This window comes from Jaculus jaculus, chromosome 17, assembly GCF_020740685.1.
Source record: "Jaculus jaculus isolate mJacJac1 chromosome 17, mJacJac1.mat.Y.cur, whole genome shotgun sequence".
In the NCBI taxonomy this organism is placed as follows: Eukaryota; Metazoa; Chordata; class Mammalia; order Rodentia; family Dipodidae; genus Jaculus; species Jaculus jaculus.
This window is the reverse complement of record NC_059118.1, coordinates 5,673,252-5,694,413: the sequence shown is the minus strand read 5'-3', so window position 1 is coordinate 5,694,413 and position 21,162 is coordinate 5,673,252. Positions and strand designations below refer to the sequence as shown.

The following is a 21,162-nucleotide window of genomic DNA, read 5'->3' as shown; positions in this document are numbered from 1 at the left end:
CGTGGCCCTTCAGGAAACGAGAGGCCTCCTGGTGGAGGCAGGGGAATAGCTACCACTTCTGTCCAGCAGGGTGACACCTCTCCCCAGTTATCAAAGGAAGTCAGAAATGCAGATTTTCACATGAAAACTCCCCAGTTTGAAAGAGCAGTGTGGTAGTTTGAAAAAGATTTTCCCCATAGCCTCAGGTGTTTTGAATGCTAAGTCCCCATCTGGTAGCAATTTGGGGGGTGGGTGGAGCCTCGTTGGAGGAGGCGTGTTGCTGGGGGTGGGATCTGGCCAGAGCTCAACTCACTCTCTTGCTGCTCTCTGCCAGCTGCTATGGCAAGATGTGATGCCCAGCCTCAGCTCTACCATCCTCTCCCTGCCATGATCAATCTTCCCCTGAAGACTGTAAGCAGGATTGAAAACTGCTCTGGGTTTCCCAGCAACGACAAGGTAACTATAACAGGTGTGAATCCAAAGGAAAGCTTTTGTTTGTTTGATCAGATCAGATCTGGTACAGGACAGGCTTGGAGGGTCTCCAGTTTGGCCCTGCTTTAGTTCGGGTATGGGGCAGCAGGTGACCTGTGTGGCCAGAATTGTCCTCAGAGCTCCCTAAAGTCCTCTGTGGATGGGGGAAGTCACAGGACAAGCGCTTGCCCAACAGTACAAGACACAGTGACAGAGCATGAGGAGAAGGCGGACACACAAGGTGCTGGGTCAGTCCTGCCTCGGAGTCCTGGGTTAGGTGTTTCCAGAATGTTCTTGTGGCCTTGGACAGTGCATCGTCTGGCCCTGTCATGACAGGAGTTACCCACCCTCCTCTGCACGGAGATCTCCCATGCTGCCTGTGACGGCGGCGGTGGCTCCCACTAGCAAATGTGGGCGTGTGCCAGGGACCCTCGCAGCGTGGTTCCAGCCCAAGCCGCAGGGCCCCGCTGACTTTGGGGACAAAAGCGAGCATTACCTCACCACACCCTGGGGCCCGGGGCTCCGCTTCCCACTGCTGCTGCTCGACTGCCTGAGACGTGGCGGCCTCAGCCTCGGAAGAGGCGGTCTCTGACACCTGGCTCCAGGCCCTGGGCTCCTGGGTGGCCTCTTGGCCATCGGACACAGGCTGGGATTCCTGCTGAAGAGATCCCAGCCCATGAGAGAGCTTACACACCCAGTCAGAGGGTCTCCAGGGCCGTGGCTCTGTGGACTTCAGGCTGTGCCGTGTGTCTCCTGGCTTTTTCAATGCATCTCCGTCTTATCAAAGACCCTTTCTGCAGGGGTCCTGGGTTGGCGACTGGGAGGTTCCGGGTAGGTCCAGGCCAAAGACCTATAGCTAGACAGAGCCCCTGACCAGCCTAGCACATTATCTCCCTTCTTCTAATATCTATCCACCTACCTGCCTGCCTATGAAGGAGGGAGGGAGAGGGACAGGGAGAGAGAGAGAGAGAGTATGGGTGTGCCAGGCCTCCTGCCACTGCAAACGAACTCCAGATGCATGTGCCACTTTGTTCATCTGGCTTTACATGGGCACTGGGAAATTGAACCTGGGTCATCAGGCTTTACAAGCAAGCCCCTCTAACCAGTGAGGCATCTCTCCAGCCCGTATCGCCCCTATTCCGATTCCTCGAATGTGTATCACTGGGTCTCAATGTCCATCTCACCAGTGCTGTCAGATCCACTTAGGACATGCTGGCTCCCTAAGTCCCCAAGGTGGGTGTATATAACACGCACACACCCACACCCCCTCCCCCCACACACCCTTCTGGCCCCAGGGAGTCAGTCAACAGGCCAAGAGAAAGAAAGGAAAGGGGAAAAGGAGGGCCAGGCGGAATTCCACCTCTGTGCCTGAGGAAGCTGCTGAGGGCCTGGTAACCCATGGCTTCCCTCCCCATTGCCACTGTTACAACCTCTGGGACCATCAGAGGCAGGGGCAGCCGGAGCCGCAGCACTAGAGCAAATCCCCACATCGGGCCAGGCCCATTTCCCCCAGAGCCAACTCCAAGGAAGCTGCCAGGATAGGCCACCTACGTGGAGAGACCCACTGGACACGCTGGACCTAGAGACCCGAAGGAGCAGGCCTGGGAGCCCGGCTCAGACCAAGGGGAGGCTGAGGGGCAGGCTCTATCTCTTTTGGCCAGGCTCCGGTCCCAAGTGTTAAAAATAACAGGTCAGGAGATAAGATAGTGCTGTCTCCAACACCTCTGTCTTACAGTTGCTTATTTTAAATCTTAGAATTAGCCCGGGGCAGGGGAGGAGGGGAAGGGGCAGCTGTGAGGTCATGGGACCGCACCCCTCCCACACCCACTCATTCCTCCTTGCTGGTCCTGGAGCTGGATGGACTAAATGGTCAGGGTTGGAGGCGAGAGGCCCTGGCTTGTTCTAAACATATGAGGAATCCCTAGCAAGTCTTTCTGGCCATGCCTCAGTTATCCCGTCTATGCAAGAAGCTGTCTAGGATCAGCCAAGGGATGAATGGGTAACATATGGTTTTGCTACCCTTCGTTTGTGTGTGTGTGTGTGTGTGTGTGTGTGTGTGTGTGTGTACAAATGTGCATGTATATGCGTAGCTGTCAGAGGACAACCTTTGGGATTATTCTTCAGGCACCATCCATCTTTAAAATAAATTGTTTTTTTGAGGCAAGCCCAACAAACTGGCCTTTACTTATTTATTTATTTTTGGTGTGAGAAAGTGAGATCAAGTGGGAGAGAATCTGCACACCAGGGCCTCCAGCCACTGTAACCGAACCCCAGACATGTGTGCCACCTTGTGCACGTGTGTGACCTTGTGTGCTTGCATCACCTGTGTGTCTGGCTTACGTGGGGCCTGGAGAGTCAAACATGGGTCCTTGAGCTTCATAGGCAAGTGCCTTAACTGCTGAGCCACCACTCCAGCCCCATCATCCACCTTTTGTGAGACAGGGTCTCTCGTTGGCCTGGAATTCACCAAATATGCAAGTCTGTCTGGCCCACACGTCCCAATGTCTGGGACTGCAAGCATGCACGACTATGCACGATTATGTGGGTTTGGGGGATCAGACTTGGGTCCTCATGCTTATAAGGCACTTTACCAACTGAGCTATCTCCCAGCCCTAATCCTGGCACCCTCTAGATAGCCCAGCTGTTGGGCAAAGGGGCTGTCTTCTATCCCCAGCTACCCCATGGCAGAGGCAGTCTGGCTCGGTCAAGGTTGGCTCCCCTGCCCAGTGCCGCTCCAGACCGTGCGTGAGCAGGTGCTCCGACCATCATGCCAGGGGCTTACCTGCTTGCTGGATTCTTCGTCAGTACCTAGGCTGTTCTCTTCCTCTTCCTCTTCCTCCTCCTGGTCATCGGTGTCTGATTCAGCCACAGCAATGGGAACACACACGGGCTCGGGATCCCCAGAAGTGCCCTGGCCTGGCCGCTTAGCTTCCTCAAATCGTGTTTCCTTCCGGGCTGGGGGTGCCTTCTCCACCTCTGGGGGTGGTGGGGAGCCGGGGGCAGCGATGCAGCTGGGCAGCTGGCCATGGGTGGCGAGAGCTGCGGGTTTCTTGGGCCGCCGTCGCAGGAGCCCGCAGCAGAAGTCCCAAGTGGCCCTCTTGACGAAGCGCAGGCCCCGCTGGATGCGGGCCAGGGCCAGCTGCAGATTGTTCATCTCCCCGTCCTCGTCGGGGGCGGTGAGGTTGTCTGCGCTGAAGGAGCTGAGCAGCAAGGCCAGAAAGAGGTTCAGGACCTGCGGAGGCAATGGGTCAAGTTCACCCAGGCCGTGCCGGGCCATGGCACTCACCTCAGCTTCATGGAGGGAAAACAGAGGATCTGAGATTTTGAGCCCTGCCTAGGACAAACAGCTCAAGGCATGAACCCAGCCCCTCATCCACCCTCTTTCTTCTCCTAGCTTTACAAATTCAGAGTCTTCCTCAAAGGGCTCAGATGTAGGCTGCAAGCAAGACCTTCAAAACTCGGGGCCCTTGGATGCTAGCTCAGGTCAAGGGCAGAACCATATGGTTCACCCAACGTCAAAGGTTACAGATGTTGTTGATGAGCAGTGGCTGGGGAGATGGCTTAGCCAGGAAGGTGCTTGTCTTATAAGAATGAGGACCTGAGTTCAATTCCCAATATTCACATAAATGCAGGTGTAATCTTAGCACTGGGGAGGCAGAAAAAGCCCCTGGAGCTCACTGGGCAGACTAGCCTAATTGGTGACCTTGAGGCCAGTGAAAGACCATCTCCAAAAGAAGTGCATGGGGGCTGGGGAAATGGTCTAGTGGTTAAGGCATTTGCCTGCGAAGCCCAAGGACCCTGGTTCGATTCCCCAGGAGCCACGTAAGCCAGATATGCACAAGGGGGCGCATGCGTCTGGAATTTGTTTGCAGTGGCTAGAGGCCCTGGTGTGCCCATTCTCTTTTTCTCTCTGTCTCTTTCTCTCTCTCAAACAAATAAGTAAACAAATAAATAAGAAGTGGATAGAATAGTGGAAGAGAGATGCCTGAGGCTGTCTTTTGGTCTCCACACCACAGACGTGTACCCATACACATCTGCACATGCATGCACATATAATGCCAAAAAAAAAAACCCTACCTACCCCTGGGGATGAGGTATAGGGAGGGGCTCACTCGGGGTCACACAGGGAGGCCAGGCAGAGCCCCGTCTGCTTCTGCATATGGGCTTCCCTCTCCTTCCAATTCTTCCTACTGTCTTGTGAGAAATAGAGAGCAGGAATAAGGCAGAAACCCCCCCCCCCGAAAAAACGGTTACCCACAGCTCTACAGGCTTTCTCAGGAGGGGGCCAGTGGGCCTGGGGGTGAAGATGGGAGGATGAAGATGGAGGAGCAGAGGCAAGCAGCCTTGACTCCTCATAGAGGAAGGCTCCCTGCTCACAGTGTCCGGGGCTGACTGGCTTTCCGCAGCAGAGGCTCAGGGAAGGAGCGGAGAGGGGGCAATGGCAGGGAGAGGCCGGGCAGGCAGCCGCCTCAGACCAACGGCGGGCTCAGGAGGTGCTTGCACCTTATCCAAGGTGTCTGTAATGGGTGCTGTGGGACAAGGGGCTGGGCTGGGATTGGCCCACAAACAGCCCCAGTCCCCAGGAGGAGTGCAGCCAAAGGGACAGCAAATACCTCTGAGTCTCTGTTGCCACCTTTTTATTTATTTATTTATTTATTTATTTATTTATTTATTTATTTATTGTTTTTTGAGGTAGGGTCTCACTCTAGCCCAGGCTGACTTGGAACTCACTATGGAGTCTCAGGGTGGTTTTGAGCTCACAGCAATCCTCCTACCTCTGCCTTCTGAGTGCTGGGATTAAAGATGTGCACCACCATGCCCAGCATACTTCTTATTCTTTCTTTTTTTGTAAGGTAGCTAAGGCTGAACTAGAACTCGCTCTGTAGTTCCAGGTTGGTCTTGAACTCACAGCAATCCTCCTACCTCTGCCCTCGGAGTGCTGGTATTAAAGGCATTGTGTCACCACACCCCGGCTCCATAGTTACTTCTTACAAGCCCCTAAGCGATGTCTTCCGTCGGGGACCCTACACCTGTCAGAAAACTGGGGAGGATTCTGATGAAACCTGGCAAGGCTAGAGGACCAGGCCTCAGAAACAAGCCTTTGGTTTTAAAAGGTAACTGCAGGGCTGGAGATATGATTTAGTGGGTTAAGGCACTTACCTACAAAGCCAAAGGACCCAGGTTTGAATCTCCAGGACCCACTTTAGCCAGATGCACAAGGTGGTGCGTGTGTCTGAAGTTCTTTTTTCAGGGGCTAGAGGCCCTGACATGCCTATTCTCTCTCCGTCTTTCTCTTTCTCTCTGTCCTCTCTGCCTCTCCCTCTCTCTCAAATAAATAAATAAAGTACTTTTTAAAAGGCCACAGCACACATTTCTGTGACCAGCGCGTAACAGCGAAGGAAAAGATTCTTCCATGTCCACTCTAGAGAGGTGACCACTTCTGGTACCTGGCACGTCATCACTGGGGGTGAGCCATGTGACGTGAATCAGAGCTGCTGCCCATCCTGACCGCCCACCTGGCCCCTGGCCCCTGTCCTCGGGGCGTGAGCATACCCTCCTCTGCTCCTGTCCTACTCAGTCCTCACCCTGGCTGACCCCCGTCCTGGGCCCAGGAGGAAGGCGACGTGGGGGTGTGGGGGTGGCCATCAGTGGCTCTGTCCACCCACCCGGGACCCGAAGGCCTCCCTGTCATCAGCTTTCCAAGTCTGCCTTCTTCTAGGGCTCCCTGTCCATCACACGTGGCTTCCAGCCCTGCCCGATCACTTCCCATTTCAGTGGCAGGCTTGTTTCCACCCACGCGCCTGCCCCCAGCGGCGCCCGTTCCTGCAGGCAGCGTGGGCTGGCGGGCTGGCGGTAGCTTCCCTCCTCCGGAGCCTCTAATCTTCTGTCCCCAGGCAGATCCGCTAGGAAATGGCAGGGTTCTGTGTGACAGGCGGCGGGCTGGGCGCTTTCTCTTTGGAAAGACACGGACTGGCAGCTCCTGGGACTGGGCCCTGAGACGCAGCATGGCTGCACCCCAAGGGGCAGCTGGTGTGCGCGGCCAAAGAGTTGGGCACTATAGGTAGGCACTATGTACCTGTGCCCTAGTTATTTTGGGTACATGTAAGGACTGGTGAGGGCTGACCCACCACTGGACTGAGGCAGCCGGGAGGAGAAGGCAAGCAGTTTTGGGGAAAAAGCTCTACAATCTACAGCCTGCAGCTCCTACCCCACTGCGGGCTCGGAAAGTGAACTGGAAACCGTCCCACTGCTGTGACAAGGTGTCCCCCGCGAGCTAGACAGCCACGCAGGGCCAGACCACGCAGCAGCATGCGTGTGCATTGAGGTAGGTCGCTCCTCGTCCACCGTGACACTGGCTCCTGCCTGAACCACTGATTAGGCCTCACCTTGCCTCTTTTGGAGCCCCTTTTTCTTGGCGTTTAGGCCTTGCTCTCTCGACTGTGGAGTCTGCCCATTGAAAGGGTCCTCGGCAAGGTGGACTTGCCCTAGGATAGACAGGTGGCCACGGGAGCAGTGATCCCTCACGATGGGTGACATAAAAAGCTCTTACCGGGGCTGGGGAGATGGCTCATTGGGTAAAGTGCTTGCCAAACAAGTATGAGGACCTAGGTTCTGACCCCCAGCACGCAGGTAATGCTGAGACGGTGGTATACACCTGTAATCCCAGAGCGGGGGCGGTGGAGACAGGCGTACGCCTGGGGCAAGCTGGGGAGACGAGCTAAGTAAGTGAGCTCTAGGTTCAATGTGAGACCTTGTCTCAAATCAATCAATAATAATGGTAACGTAGGTGCTGGAGGGATGGCTCAGCAGTTAAGGGTGCTTGCTTCCACAGACTGGCGATCTGGGTTTGAGTCCACATAAAGCCAGATGTACAAAGTGGCGCATGCATCTGGAGATTGTTTGTAGTGGCAGGAGGCCCTTGAGCTCTCTGTGTCTCTCTCAAATAAACTTAAAAAAAATTAAAAACATAGGTTGGGGCTGGAGAGATGGCTTAGCAGTTAAGGTGCATGCCTGTGAAGCCTAAGGACCCTGTTTTTTTTTTTTGTTTTGAGGTAGGGTTTCACTCTAGCCCAGGTTGACCTGGAACTCACTATATATAGCCTCGAACTCATGGCGATCTTCCTAACTCTGTTTCCCAAGTGCTGGGATTAAAGGGTGTGCCACCATGCTTGGCTTTTTTATTTATTTATTTTTTTTTGAGGTAGGGTCTTGCTCTAGCCCAGGCTGACCTGGAATTCACTTGGTAGTTTTAGGGTGGTCTTGAACTCACGGTAATCTTCCTACCTCTGCCTCCCGAGTTCTGGGATTAAAGGCGTGAGCCACCATGCCCAACTTTTTATTTTTATTTTATTTTTTTAGTTAGGACCCAGGTTTGATTTCTCCAGGTCCCACGTAAGCCAGATGCACATGGTGACACATACGCCTGGAGTTCGTTTGCAGTGGTTGGAGGCCTTGGCGCACCCATTCTCTCTCTCCCTTCCTCTCTCTGTCCGTAACAGATGAATAAAAATAAACCTTAGAAAAATATAGGGTGGAAAGTAACTGTGCAGCGCACCCAGTGTCCATCTGTGGCCTCCATCTGCACATGTGCACCCATGTCCACAAACATGCACACACGCACACATCCACATGCAGAAACAAAAGCTACTAGGAGTCCTTCCCTCCCTTGGACCAGTGTCTGACGGTCCCTATGCTTTTTCCCACTCCCCCCACCTCCCAATCAGGGACGCTCCAGCGCTTACTGACTGAGGTCATCTTCCTAGAGTTCCCTAGCCGGGGGAACCGCACCCATGGGCTCACGCATGCCTCTGGTCGATTGCCGGCCCACTGGACAGTTATTTTCAGGTCTGAGTGCCATCCTGTGCCCCTGCACCCTCCTGTCCTCACCCCCCGACACTGCCTGACCCCACATTCCCGACCTCCCGTGCCGGGCCTGGGTGGAAGGCAAGGTGGGGGAGGTGTGGGGCTGGTCACCCCGCATCCCCTTCCCACTGCCTCTCAAGTTGGCAAGCCCTGCCAGGGCTGGGGGCTCGACCATATTCTCCTCTGTATGCGCACCAGCCTCAGGCACAGCGCTTTGCATGCAACCGGGGCTTGGCAAATGTCTGTTACCCTGAACTGGAAACCGAGTGGTAACTCATGGAAGAAAAGGAACAAGTCAATAAACAGATGAGTGCTAATGAATAAACAAACGAGTCAATAAACACGTGAGTGAATTTAAAACAAGCAGATGGTGAATAAGTATGTAAAACCAGTGGGCAAAGGAATGGGCAGACGAGACAAGTGTAACGAAGAGTACACGGATAGGTTGTCGGAGGGTGAGCGCAGTGAATAAGCAAACGCACGGGAGATGTGCTGACGGGTGAGTGTGGGTGAGTGGGCAGGGTAGAGCGGTGAGCAGACAGATGGGTGCGGGGATGAATGGATGGCTGATGGGGAAATGACTGGACAGGTGATGGGTGAGGGCGTGGATGGATGGGTGAATGTGTTCAACGGACAGATGACTGATTGCGTGACTTGACGGGAACATTGGTGACTTGATTCGTAGATGGATGGTAGAGCTGGCTGGTGGGTGATTAAGTAGATAGATGGCTGGATAGGCAGATATGGAAACGAGCAGGTAGAAGAATGAATGAACGTGTGAACAGATGGATGGATAACATGGGTGCCCAGGTGGGTGGATGAATGGAATGGTGAGTAGACAGGGCAGGATGGGTAAATGGGGAGAGGTTGATTGACAGAAGGGTAAGATGGTTCGATTGACTGATGGCTAGGACCATGCGTGGACAAAAGGAGCTGTAGGTGGATGGATGGACGGACGGACGGGTGGATGGATGGACGGATGGATGACTGCGTACATGGGCATTGAGTGGATGGCTGGGTGAGTGGCTGAGCATGTTATAAGTCCCCTGGATGACTCACCACAAGGTTACCAATGACCATGACGAGTAGAAAGACCAGCAGACACAAGGACTGGCCCGACACCTCCATGCAGTCCCACATGGTCTCGATCCACTCGCCGCAGAGGATGCGGAAGATGATGAGGAAGGCGTGGAAGAAATCCATCATGTGCCAGCGGGGCAGCAGGCCCGAGTCGCCAATGCGGTGCCTCAGCTCGGAGTAGTTCTTGCCGAAGAGCTGCATGCCCACCACGGCGAAGATGAAGACGATGATGGCCAGGACGAGGGTCAGGTTGCCCAGCGCGCCCACCGAGTTCCCGATGATCTTGATGAGTGTGTTGAGGGTGGGCCACGACTTGGCCAGTTTGAAGACCCGCAGCTGGGCAAGGAGGAAGAGGGAGGTGCCCTGAGCTGAAGGGCCTGGGCTCTTGCTGCCCACGGGTACTGTTAGAGGAGGCCCCTGGCACTCATTTCTCCCAAACCACCACACTGTTCATTGCCAGCACAGCCTCAGGGCAGTTTCTTCAACTCCCCTCTGAGGGTCAGGGCACAGCTCCAACCTACGTCCCAACCTCAGCCCTCCTCTCCGTCCCCACTCCAGCCCCCACCTGCCTCATCCTCACACTGCCAACACATTTTCCCAGCCTGCAGTGTCTTTCCTCTATCGGACCTGTCTTAACAGATATCCTTAGGGTTAGCTCAAACCATCTGACTTGTCCAGTCACCTCCATCTTTCTTTCCTCTCAGTTATCACAGAGAAAGATGACGGGTGCTTAATACATATAATTAATAAAAACATTAGTATTTATCAAGCATCTACCATATGCCAGGCTTGTGCTTAGGATAAATAAGCTCATTCTGAACATCAATAACATCCACAGTTGGCATAACTGGCATCTCCTTTGACTCTTGCAGGTGGAGTGACTTGTGCGTATTTCTAGGCTCATGGGAATGAAGTCCGGGTGAGAACTCACAACTTAGTTTCTCTTCACTACCCTGACCAGCCTGCCTTCCTACATCCCCAGTAGAGCTACCCACAACGTTCAGGACCTCCTCTAGGAAGGGCCACATTTGCAGCACCTTGTCTAGACTCTGAGCTGCAGGTGTGGTTCCACAGACTGGCAGATTTGGCTGCACCTGAGACCTACTGTATCAGTCTCTGATTCAAACAAGGTCCACAGGCACCTTCAAGCCTCAAAAATACGGATTCTGTGGGCAAAGCCCAGGGCGAGCAGTCAATAGACTTGGTCACACCTGCCAACTTGCCATGTAGCTTTGAAACTTTACTTCTTTCTCTGAGCCTCAGTATCTCATCTGTGAGATGGGGGTGTAGTAACACTAACCCCACTCCCGGATCCTGTGAGGACTCAAGGGGACACACTGTGGACCCCAAAGGACCTTGCAATCATCAGCTGTTTCTCTGGAGTGGTGATTCCTGTCTTGTTCACTTCTACCCAATACTCCCAGTACTGGGCCAGGTACCCGGGACGCTTAACCAGTAGATTGAAATGGTCAAAGCAGGGGAGGTAAAAGCAAGGGCATCTGAGTGGTGACCTCAGAGGGTTGTGCCCAGCCCCGGCCCCCCGCCCCCGTGGATCCAGGCAGGTACCAGGCGGAAGGAGCGCAGCACAGACAGGTTGCCCATACGGGACAGGCCCAGCTCCATGAGGCTGAGGATGACGATGATGCTGTCGAAGATGTTCCAACCCTGCTGGAAGTAGTAGTAGGGATCAAGGGCAATGATCTTGAAGGTCATCTCTGCGGTGAAGATCCCCGTGAAGACCTGAGGAGGGGGCGTGCGTGAGAGGCTGTGCCCCACTTTCTACCTGGGTTCTGGGGAGGTGAACTGGGCGGTCTCTGGCGGGAAAGGCTCTCATGCTCAAGTGGCAAGCGGTCTTCACTGCTGAGCTCTCGCCTCAGTCCCTTGTTCTTTTATGTTTCTATTTCCTTTCTTTTACATCTTTCGTTATTACAAACCTTGTTTTATTATCTCTACCCAACAGTTTTGTCATGTGGCTTTTTTACTTTTCCAAGGTAGGGTCTCACTCTGGTCCAGGCTGACCTGGAATTCACTATGTAGTCTCAGGGTGGCCTCGAACTCACGGTGATCCTCCTACCTCTGCCTGGGATTGAAAGTGTGCACCACCACGCCCAGCTTGTGTGGCATTTTTTTTTTTAATTTTTATTTATTTATTTGAGAGTAACAGACACAGAGAGAAAGACAGATAGAGGGAGAGAGAGAGAATGGGCGCGCCAGGGCTTCCAGCCTCTGCAAACAAACTCCAGACGCGTGTGCCCCCTTGTGCATCTGGCTAACGTGGGACCTGGGGAACCGAGCCTCGAACCGGGGTCCTTAGGCTTCACAGGCAAGCGCTTAACCGCTAAGCCATCTCTCCAGCCCTTGTGTGGCATTTTTAAGTCGTTAACTGTCTCTGTCTGCCTTTCTGTCTCTCTGTCTGTGTGCTGCCATTTGCTCATGGCGCAATATGTCCTTGCGTGGTGTGTAATTTGATGAATCCAGTTTGGCCCGAGTTGAAGATGTGTCCTCGAGAACTTTTGTTTTGTATCTTTCAGGGCTCTAGCAATCACCCAGGGATAATTTTGTATGTGAATTTTTTTTTTTTTTTTTTTTTTTTTTGGTACACACAGATTCTAGAACAAGTCTAAATTTGAAACTTATATCTGTATGCTGTCAAGTCCATAGTCACAAGCTTCCGGGGTTCCATCTTTTTTTTTTTTTTTTAACTCTTCTAGCCTGGGCTAAGGCAGGGCTTCTGCCTCGCCCCTGCTGCCAGGTGCAGGCTTTGTGGTCTGGCATTTGACTGAATGTAAATGGTTACCACTATGGTTTAAGACTCATGTTGAGATTTAACTGCTGTTGGGCTGGAATTTAGAAGCGGGACCCCAAGGAGGTGACTGGGTGATGGGGCTACAGCCCTCATGAATAGGCTAAGGCTGTTACTATGAGAGTGGGGTCGTTTTAAGGAAAGGAGCTTGGCCCCCTTTTCCTCTCTCCCTGTGACTTGCTTTCTTGCCGCATGATCCCTTCCAGTAGGCTACGAGACAAGAAGACCAGCAAGGGGTCCCTTGATATTGGACTCCTCTGCCTCAAGATCCATGAGCCTGGGGCTGGAGAGAGGGCTTGGTGGTTAGGAGCACCTCCCACGCAAGCACAAGGCCGAGGGACCTGAGACCACCTTAGTTCGATTCTCTAGCACCCCCATAAGCAGCTGGGCGTGGCCATGCACTCCTGTCACCTCGGTCCAGTGGGGGAATCACTGGGGCTCATGGAAACTTCAGGCTTAAGAATCAGTGAGAGACTCCATCTGAAGGCAACACACAAATATTTGAGCGATCCAGGGCGGGACACCAGATCCAGCCTCTGCCTGAGGGTCGCATGAGTCTGCATGCACACACACACACACACACACACACACGCACACACATGCACATGCCGCACATACACAACACATATACCATATCACACATATGCAAAACAAAAACAAACCCATGAGCCAAATAAAGTGCCACTGTTTCTAAGTTGTCTGTGGTATTTTGTCACAGCAGCAGAAAATGCATGAAGACAGTTTTCTTTCTCTGAGGCCGTTCGGTTCAGTTCTAATGGCCACTGCCTTTGAAATCTTAGTCTCCAGAGGACTCTGATGAGTGTCCTCACACACATGGGCACAGCCTTTCATGTGCTTACTGCTGAGGACTTTTTCCTTCATGTATATGCATTTTTTAAAATTATTTATTTTATGATCTGGGTGTGGTGGTGCACGCCTTTAATCCCAGCACTCAGGAGGCAGAGGTAGGAGGATCACTTTAAGTTTGAGGCCACCCTGAGACTCCAGAATGAATTCCAGGTCAGCCCAGGCTAGACTGAGACCCTACCTCAGAAAACCAAAACCAAAACCAAAACAAAAACAAAAATTATATATTTTATGAGAGAGACAGAGAAGAAGGGGGGGGGGGATTGAATTGGCATGCCAGGGCCTCTAGCCACTGAAACTGAACTCCAGACACGTGGGCTATCTTGTGTGCGTGTGTCCCCATGTGCGTCTGGCTTACATGGGTTGTGGGGAGTTGAACCTGGGTCCTTAGGCTTCGCGGGCAAGTGCCTTAACTGCTAAGCCATCCCTCCAGCACACCTATATGTATTTTACTAGCACATATTAATTGTGCAAGGTAACAGGTTTCATTGTGACATTTTCATAAATGCTCCTGTGGTTTTCTAAGCCCCTCCTTGTGTTTGGCACTTGGAGATTTTGTTATTTTCCGTTAACTGCACAATAAAAAAAAATGCTGTCTTTTCTTTTCTGTTGCTTCTTAATGAGACTGGCTTTTCAGATTCCCTCGTCCAGAATGCTACTGGGAAAGGGAGTTTCATTTACCTTTCATCTTGTTTATGTGATGGGCTGGGCAGTCTAATCTGACAATCTTCCCCTTTATGGAGTCTGTCTTTAGAGAAAGGCTTAGAAAGGCTTTCTCCATACCAACATTATTTACCTGTGTTTATTTTTGTGGTTTTGTTTCTTTGCATTTAATATTTAAGCCACATGGACTATATTAAATTCAAGAAAAATCAAAACCTTTCATATGAGCAATAAAGCAATCCAAACAGAACATAATATAGCTGTAAACCAGCCACATCATCTGTTACCAGTAACAGAGTCACGAGGGCAGCACAGGGCCATTCAGCCACTGGCTGACAGTCCACTGAAGCCACCACCATTGCTGAGCACCACATCCAAGCGCTGCCCAGTCCAACCCAGGGCTCCCAACTCAGCAGTACCACACCCAACTTAAAGCCTACCGAATCACCACCTAAAGACCAAGCCATATGCTCAGCAGTGCCACGGGACTCCTGGGGGCCAAATGCATCTTTCCTGGGGTTCGCATAGAGACAACAGGAAGGATTCCCATATGGGCTCAAGTGCATGGAAAAGTGTGAATACATTCTGCAGGTAGCTATCTAAGGAAAGCAGGGAGGAGAAAAAAGTCCCCTTGGCCTGCAGTGTGTGAGATCTCCTTGTGGGGCCACCTGAGCAGCTGGGTCTGAGAGAGAACCAGGTCAGGTGTGTGTGTGAGAGAGAGAGATTAGAGAGAGAGAGAGAGAGAGAGAAGAAGAAGGAGGAGGAGGAGGAGGAGGAGGGAGGGAGGGAGGGAGGGAGGGAGGGAGAGAGGGAGAGTGTGCTGAGACCAGGCCAGGAGCCTCCCCTCCAGCAATGATCTCAGGGGACTCCCTGAGGAGCCCATGGAGGAGGGCTGGCTCTGTGACCACCTGGACCCACGGCCAGCAGGTCCCTGTGCCTGGAGGTCAGGAGACAGTGGCTACAAGGCACAACTCTGCCCCCAGGTCACCCCACTTGCCTCTAGGCTTCGGTTTCCCCATCTGTGTAGTGAAGAAACAGGGCTTCATTGTGTCTCGAGAAACTGATCAGAATTTCAACCCAGACATTTTGGGACGTCTAGGGTCAGTCACTCGAGTAATGACAATGGCCATAGCTGTCGCCTGTTCTGAATGCGCTGCTTCTTGTCCACCCAACTCTGACCCAAACACATTATATGCATTGTCTTTTTCAGCCCTCATTAGCTTCCTATGAGGTTGATATTGTCATACTGATTTTGCATTGATTAAATTCAGCTAATACTTATTGTGCCAATTACCAAGACCAAGTAATTTGCTGGAGATTAGCAAGAGCTGAGGCAGAATTCAAATCTGGTTCTGCCTGATTTCACTAACTATTCTCATCCATTCCTTTTTCCTTTCATCCAAGTATGTATTTATCTATTCACTTCTCTATACCTTTTCCTTCATTTACACATCCATCCATCTTTCTATCCTTCCCTCCCTCTATGCAATCGTCTGCTCATTCTTTTTCCCACCTAGCAACAGAGGGTCATCTGTGCAAGCCCTGGTTACATATGCACAACCCCCGACTTCATGCCCTTTCTCCCTGTCTACTCATCACCAATCTCATGTCCCCACACATTTCAGCCCTACCCCCAAATCACTTCTGTTTTGTAACTACTGGGCATTTCCACAAACTTGAAGCTCAGCCTCTCACTGAAAATCCATAACTCTTTTCTCCTTAAAAGCTGGCTGGGGAGATGGCTCAGCAGATAAGGCACTTGCAAGTGTGCTGACCTGGGTTCAGATTCCCTGAGTGTACGTGAAAGTCTGGTATTGCAGTGGGAACCTATAGTCCCCGTGTGTTTACAGCGAGAAGGGAGGCAGAGACTGGAGATTTTCCCAGAATCTCACATAGCGGCAAACACTAAGAGGCTGCCTCAAACAAGCAGAGAGCAAGGACAGACACCAGCAGCTGTCCTCTTGTTTCCACATCTGTGTGTCAGCATGCACACCACCTTCCCAGCACACACAAGACTAATGTCTTCCAGGATTCCACAAAGATTCCTTCCCTCAAATGATCCTGGGGGGTGGGGGAGCTGGAGAGATTGCTCAGTGGTTAAAGTGCTTGCCTGTAAAGCCTTAGGACCAGGGTTCAATTCTCCAGTATCCACGTAAAGCCAGATGCACAAAGTGGCACATGAATCTGGAGTTCGTTTGCAGTGGCTAGAGGTTCTGGTATGCTCCTTCTCTCCCTCCTCCCCCCCCCTGCCTGCAAAATAAATAATTAAAATATTTTCTAATAAAATATCCTGGGCTGGAGAGATGGCTTCGCAGTTATAGTGCTTGCCTGCAAAGCCTAAGGACCTATATTCCATCTCTCTCCAGATCCTATGTAAGCCAGACACACAAAGGTGAGGCAAGTGCAAGGTCACACATGCCCACTAGTTGGCACAGGTGTCTGGAGTTCAATTTCAGTGGCTGAGGCCCTGCCATGCCAATTCTCAATCTCTCTCTTGCTTGCTCTAAAAATAAATCCTGCTGGGTTGTGGTGGCGCATGCCTTTAATCCCTGCACTTGGGAGGCAGAGGTAGAAGGATTGCCTAGAGTTCGAGGCCATCCTGAGACTACATAGTGAATTTTAGGTCAGCCTGGGCTAGAGAAAGACTGTATATATGTAAGTAGAACAGATTAATGGGGTGAAAAGGCTCACGTGAGGTCAGGGGAAGAGACTGTGTAAAAGAAAGGTGGATGGGGGCTAATCAAAATCTAAGAGGAGATAAATAGGTCATATGGAAGCCTACTGTTTTGGACAATGGGACACCTAGAAGCCATTGATTGTTACTAGAAAAATTTCAGTGCCAGGAATAGGATACCTTACAGTGAGTTGTTGGCCAGGGAGGTCCCTGATACCCCCAAAACATTACAGTCCATTGCTGAGGCCCTTGGTTTCCCACAAGAAATAGATGGTAAGACCCTATTGCTGAAGACTCCACATACTTGGGTTGCAAGGCCACTGAGAAATCCTGCTGGAGCTGAGCTGATAACCTCCTCCATGTAGATAAGCTGACAGAAAGCTGGAAAAAGCCACACTGCATGCAGTTCAATGGGAGAGAGAGAAATCACCAGTGAAGATACTCAGCAATGGACACTGCAAGCCTTAAATTTGGCCAGCCAGGCCAAATGAGCCAACAGGTGAAATAGTGGCATGTCTGTTATGGGGGAAACTAACCATCCTCTAATTGGGTTGGAGGCCTGCTCCATGGGAGAGAATACATCCCTGATACTGAAAACCTACAACAGGGTTAGTCATAAGCCCTAGGGGTGTAACGTCTGCTTCTGTCTGGTTGAACGTATATACCATTCTCACCAAACTTCCCAGTAAGCACTTTTCTTAATGTTCATGCCCATTTATTAATGCTACTCTCACTTTTAGTTAGAGAAGCTTCACTTTTCAGATGACGGTGACCTTGGGATGACTCAGAAGGCATCATAATGTGAGAAGTGACAGAGGAATGCTCAGCACTGAAATATCTCTATCACACCTTCCAAGGCTCAGGGTCCATTGTGGAAGAGGTGGCAGAAAGAATGTAAGAGCCAAAGGAAGGGTAGGACTCCTTACAACGTGCTCCTCCAGACACAAAATAGCCTGGATATCCATGACCTCACAGTGCCTGACACTACCTACACAAGACCATCATAATAGGAAGAAAAGATAATGACATCAAAATAAAAGATACTGATTGAGAGGGGGAGGTAATGTGATAGAGAGTGGAGTTACAAAGAGGAAAGTGGGGGGGGGGAGGGAATTACCATGGGATATTGTTTACAATTATGGAAGTTGTCAATAAAAAATAAAAATTAAAAAAAAACAAATTAATTAATTAATATAAAAGATTATTTTATTCAGGATCCCTTCCTCCCTTCTCCATGAAGGCCGTGACCCTCCCACCAGCAAGGTTTTAACAGTCAGCAACAGGGCTGGAGAGATGGCTTAGGAATGAAGGCGCTTGCCTGCAACGCCGAAGGACCTGGGTTTGAGCCTCCAGGTCCCATGTAAGCCAGATGCACCGAGGGGGCGCACGCGTCTGGAGTGCGTTTGCCGTGGCTGGAGGCCCTGGCGCGCCCATTCTTGCTCTCTCTCTCTTTCCCTTTCTCTATGTCTAATAAGTAAATTAAAGAGTTAAGAAACAATTGTTGACGGGCGGTTCTTACCAGGTTCCCGACCTGCAGCATCTCCTCGAATTCGGAGGTCATGTTGTAGTGCTCCAGCGCCATGAACAGCGTGTTGAGCACGATGCACATGGTGATGGCGAGGTCGGCAAACGGGTCCATGACCACGAACTTCACCTTCTCCTTGATGGACAGCCACAGCGGGCAGCACTCCCAGATCAGGTAGCGCTCGGCAAAGCGGTGCCAGCACGGGGGGCACTTGCGGTGGGACTCCTCCAACTCTGAGGGAAACCGGGGAGTTAGCCAGATTTGGGGACTGAGCCAGATCCGTGCCTGGTGGCGGGGGTGGGGGCTGACAGGGTGCTTTATCACAGAGGGACAGTGAGGAAGGCTGAGGGATGGGGTGGTCTGTGCCCAGTGCTCTCTACTCTGGAAATATTGGAGCTCTGGGCTGCAGGGACAGGACACCAAAGGATATGGGGGGAATTGGGGTGCGGTAGATTAGGACCAGCATAGGCTATCTTAATATAACAGTCCCGCACAGATATGGGGGTTCTCTGAGCAGAACAAGGCTGCGAAGGACATGAGACAGTACGTGGAACAGGAAGGACAGGAAGGGACAGACAAGGACCTCTGGGACATAGCAGGGCAGAGGGGGAGGAGGGTGGCTGGGAGAGGCTGTAAAATATGAGCATGCACCTGGGATGGGGTCACGTACAAAGGGGGTGTCCAGTTTGGCCTGGCATGGATGTGGGGCTATTTGTAGTGGGATTTCTGCCACAGTCTGCGTTCATATGAATGGCTGGGAAGAGGCTATAGCAGAAAAGACATGCATGGGCTTGGGTGGTTCTAAAAAGACACTATGCTTGAGAGAAGAGGGACGAGACAGAGAAGGGCCTCAGCCGGGCCAGATGCAGGAACGCCTAGGAAAGGAATGGCCAAAAGCAAGGAAGAGAACCAAGAGCCGTCAAGGGCAGAAATGGCTACTGCGGAGTCCCCAGTCACCACAACGGGCCGGTGGCGCCCCAGAGCCTAGGATGGAGGTGAGGCGATGGGAGAGTTGGTGAGGTTTGGACAATGCCAAGGACACTGACCTTCCAGGGCACTGGTGAGGACACTGACGGCGCTGAGTGCCCGCTGCCGAGCTCCTGGCTCCTCGAAGCCATCCGCGCATGGAACCTGCGGGGTCAGCATCTGGGGCCCACCGGGCTCCTCCGACGGTGTGGTCTACGTGCAGCCAGGAAAGATGCATCAGCCCGGAGGGGTCCTGGCCCCACCCTTAGTCTGCTGGGCCTGGGGTGGCTGGCCCAGGCTGGGGAGGTCACAGGGGACAAGATGGAGGTGTGGTCCTGTGTGTGAGTGTGCACGTGTGCATGTAGAGGCCAGAGGAAGCCAGAGGATGGCCTTGGGTGTCATTCCTCAGGCACTGTCCTTCTTTTTGTTTCTTTCTGAGGCAGGCACTCTCATTGGCCAGGAACTCACCAATTAGGCTAGACTGGCTGGGCACCAAGCCCCAGGGATCAGTCTCCCTCGGTCTCCCTAGTGCTGGGGCTAACCATGTACCCCCATGTCCTGCATTGTCCATGAGTTCTGGGAATCTGAACTCGGGTCCACATGCTTACAAGACAAGCGCTTTACCCACTGAGCTATCTCTTCAGCCCCGGAATGGAGGTCTTGAACACTGGGAATGGAGATGCTGAGCCCAACTCCCCCACAGCCTACAAGTCCAGGTCCGCACATCCCCTTTCTTCTGTTTGCGTCACCACCTCTCAGCAGCAGTGTGGTCAGGAAGCTACATGTACCATATAACACCATATTGTGCTAGATACTGTCACACGCATGAGTATGTGCAAAAATGACCTGGGGACCTTAGCTGACCACAAGTTCCCTAGAGTCAAGAGCATGAAAGAGCTGGAAAAGAAATAATCTAGGGTTGGAGAGATTGCTTAGTGGTTAAGGCACTTGTCTGCAAAGCCAAAGGACCCAGGTTTGATTCCCCAGGACCCATATAAGCCATGCACAAGGAGGCACATGCATCTGTAGTTTGTTTGCAGGGCTGGAGGCCCTGGCGTGCCCATTCTCTCTCTCTTTCTCTGTTTGCTCCTTCCTTCCTTTCTCTCTCTCAAATAAATGAATCAAATAAAACACATTTTAAAAAATAATCTAACAAACTCTAGGATAACGTTAATAGAAGCACAAAGCATTGTGATTAGATGGGGCTGGTGGGAGATCATGTCTTGTGGAGACAGTGTGGCTGTATGTACCAAGAAAATTTTAAATTGGTCCTGTAACTCCTTGTCTAGTAATCTAACTTCATAAATAATTATACTATTACACCAAAAATATGCAGAAATGATGTTCACTACAGCACTATTTATTCCTAATACCATAAGACAAATTGACTGACCAACAGGGTGACATGTGCATCTTTGTGGGGGACAGAGGACAGTCAGGAGTGTTGCCCCTCAGGTGACATACCCTTTTTTGCTTACTTGTTTTCGAGGAAGGGTCTCACAAGAGCCCAGGATGGTTTGAACTCACTCTAGTCTCAGGCTGGCTTTGAATTCACAGCGAACCTCTTACCTCAGCCTCCTGAGTTCTGGGACAAAAGGTATGTGCCACCACACGCAGCTGATGTCCACCTTTCTTTCCCCCCTAGGTAGGGTCTCAGTCTACCCTAGGCTGACCATGATCCTTCTACCTTAGCTTCCTCAGTACTGGGACTAACGGCTTGTGCCACCATGCCCTGATTGATGTCCTTTTTACAAACAGGTTCTCTCACTGGTTGGCCAAGTCTTAGTCAAGTTACAGGTAAGGAGCATGAAAACTAAAACTTCTTGTGAGCCACTGCCTTCCAGGGTGAAGGTCTGTTGCTCAGCACTGCAACAGCTGATGATATATTCACACTGTTGCCTCTTTGCTACATTTCTACAAGGTCCTGCAAGCTGACCTCCTCTCCACGTCGCCACATAATGGAAAGGGTGTCCCTTCAAACAACACAAACCATGTAACATCACTCCTCCGTTCAAGGACCCTACCTCCTCCTTTTACTGAGAGTATATCCAAACGTTTTTCTGCTTTGGTTTCTCAAGGTAGGGTCTTACTCTGGGTCCTTAGGCTTTGCACGTAATTGCCTGAACAGCTATCTCCAGGCAATGCTGACCACCGAGCTACTCTACCTCCCTGTGATGAGCAGTGTTAACTGTCAACTTGATTGGATTGAGATGCCTAAACAATCAGCAAAGCACACTTCTGGGGGCATCTACACAAGCTTCTCCAGAGGAT

At 51.6% G+C, this 21,162-nt stretch overlaps 1 protein-coding gene across 4 annotated transcripts in view; it reads right to left on the bottom strand.

Moving 5' to 3' along the window:
* Positions 1-21,162, bottom strand: part of Scn5a (sodium voltage-gated channel alpha subunit 5) — a 96,186-nt gene that overhangs the window by 37,097 nt on the left and 37,927 nt on the right. For 2 of the 4 annotated variants that reach the window (XM_045136518.1, XM_045136519.1), the window contains exons 12-17: positions 18,972-19,104; positions 17,920-18,158; positions 10,960-11,133; positions 9,373-9,729; positions 3,233-3,682; positions 947-1,108 (exon numbers count right to left, since the gene is read on the bottom strand). In XM_045136518.1, coding sequence (XP_044992453.1) covers positions 947-1,108; positions 3,233-3,682; positions 9,373-9,729; positions 10,960-11,133; positions 17,920-18,158; positions 18,972-19,104 — 1,515 coding nt within the window. The remainder of the gene's footprint in view (positions 1-946; positions 1,109-3,232; positions 3,683-9,372; positions 9,730-10,959; positions 11,134-17,919; positions 18,159-18,971; positions 19,105-21,162) is intronic. The other 2 variants (XM_045136520.1, XM_045136521.1) reach the window with 1 other exon arrangement.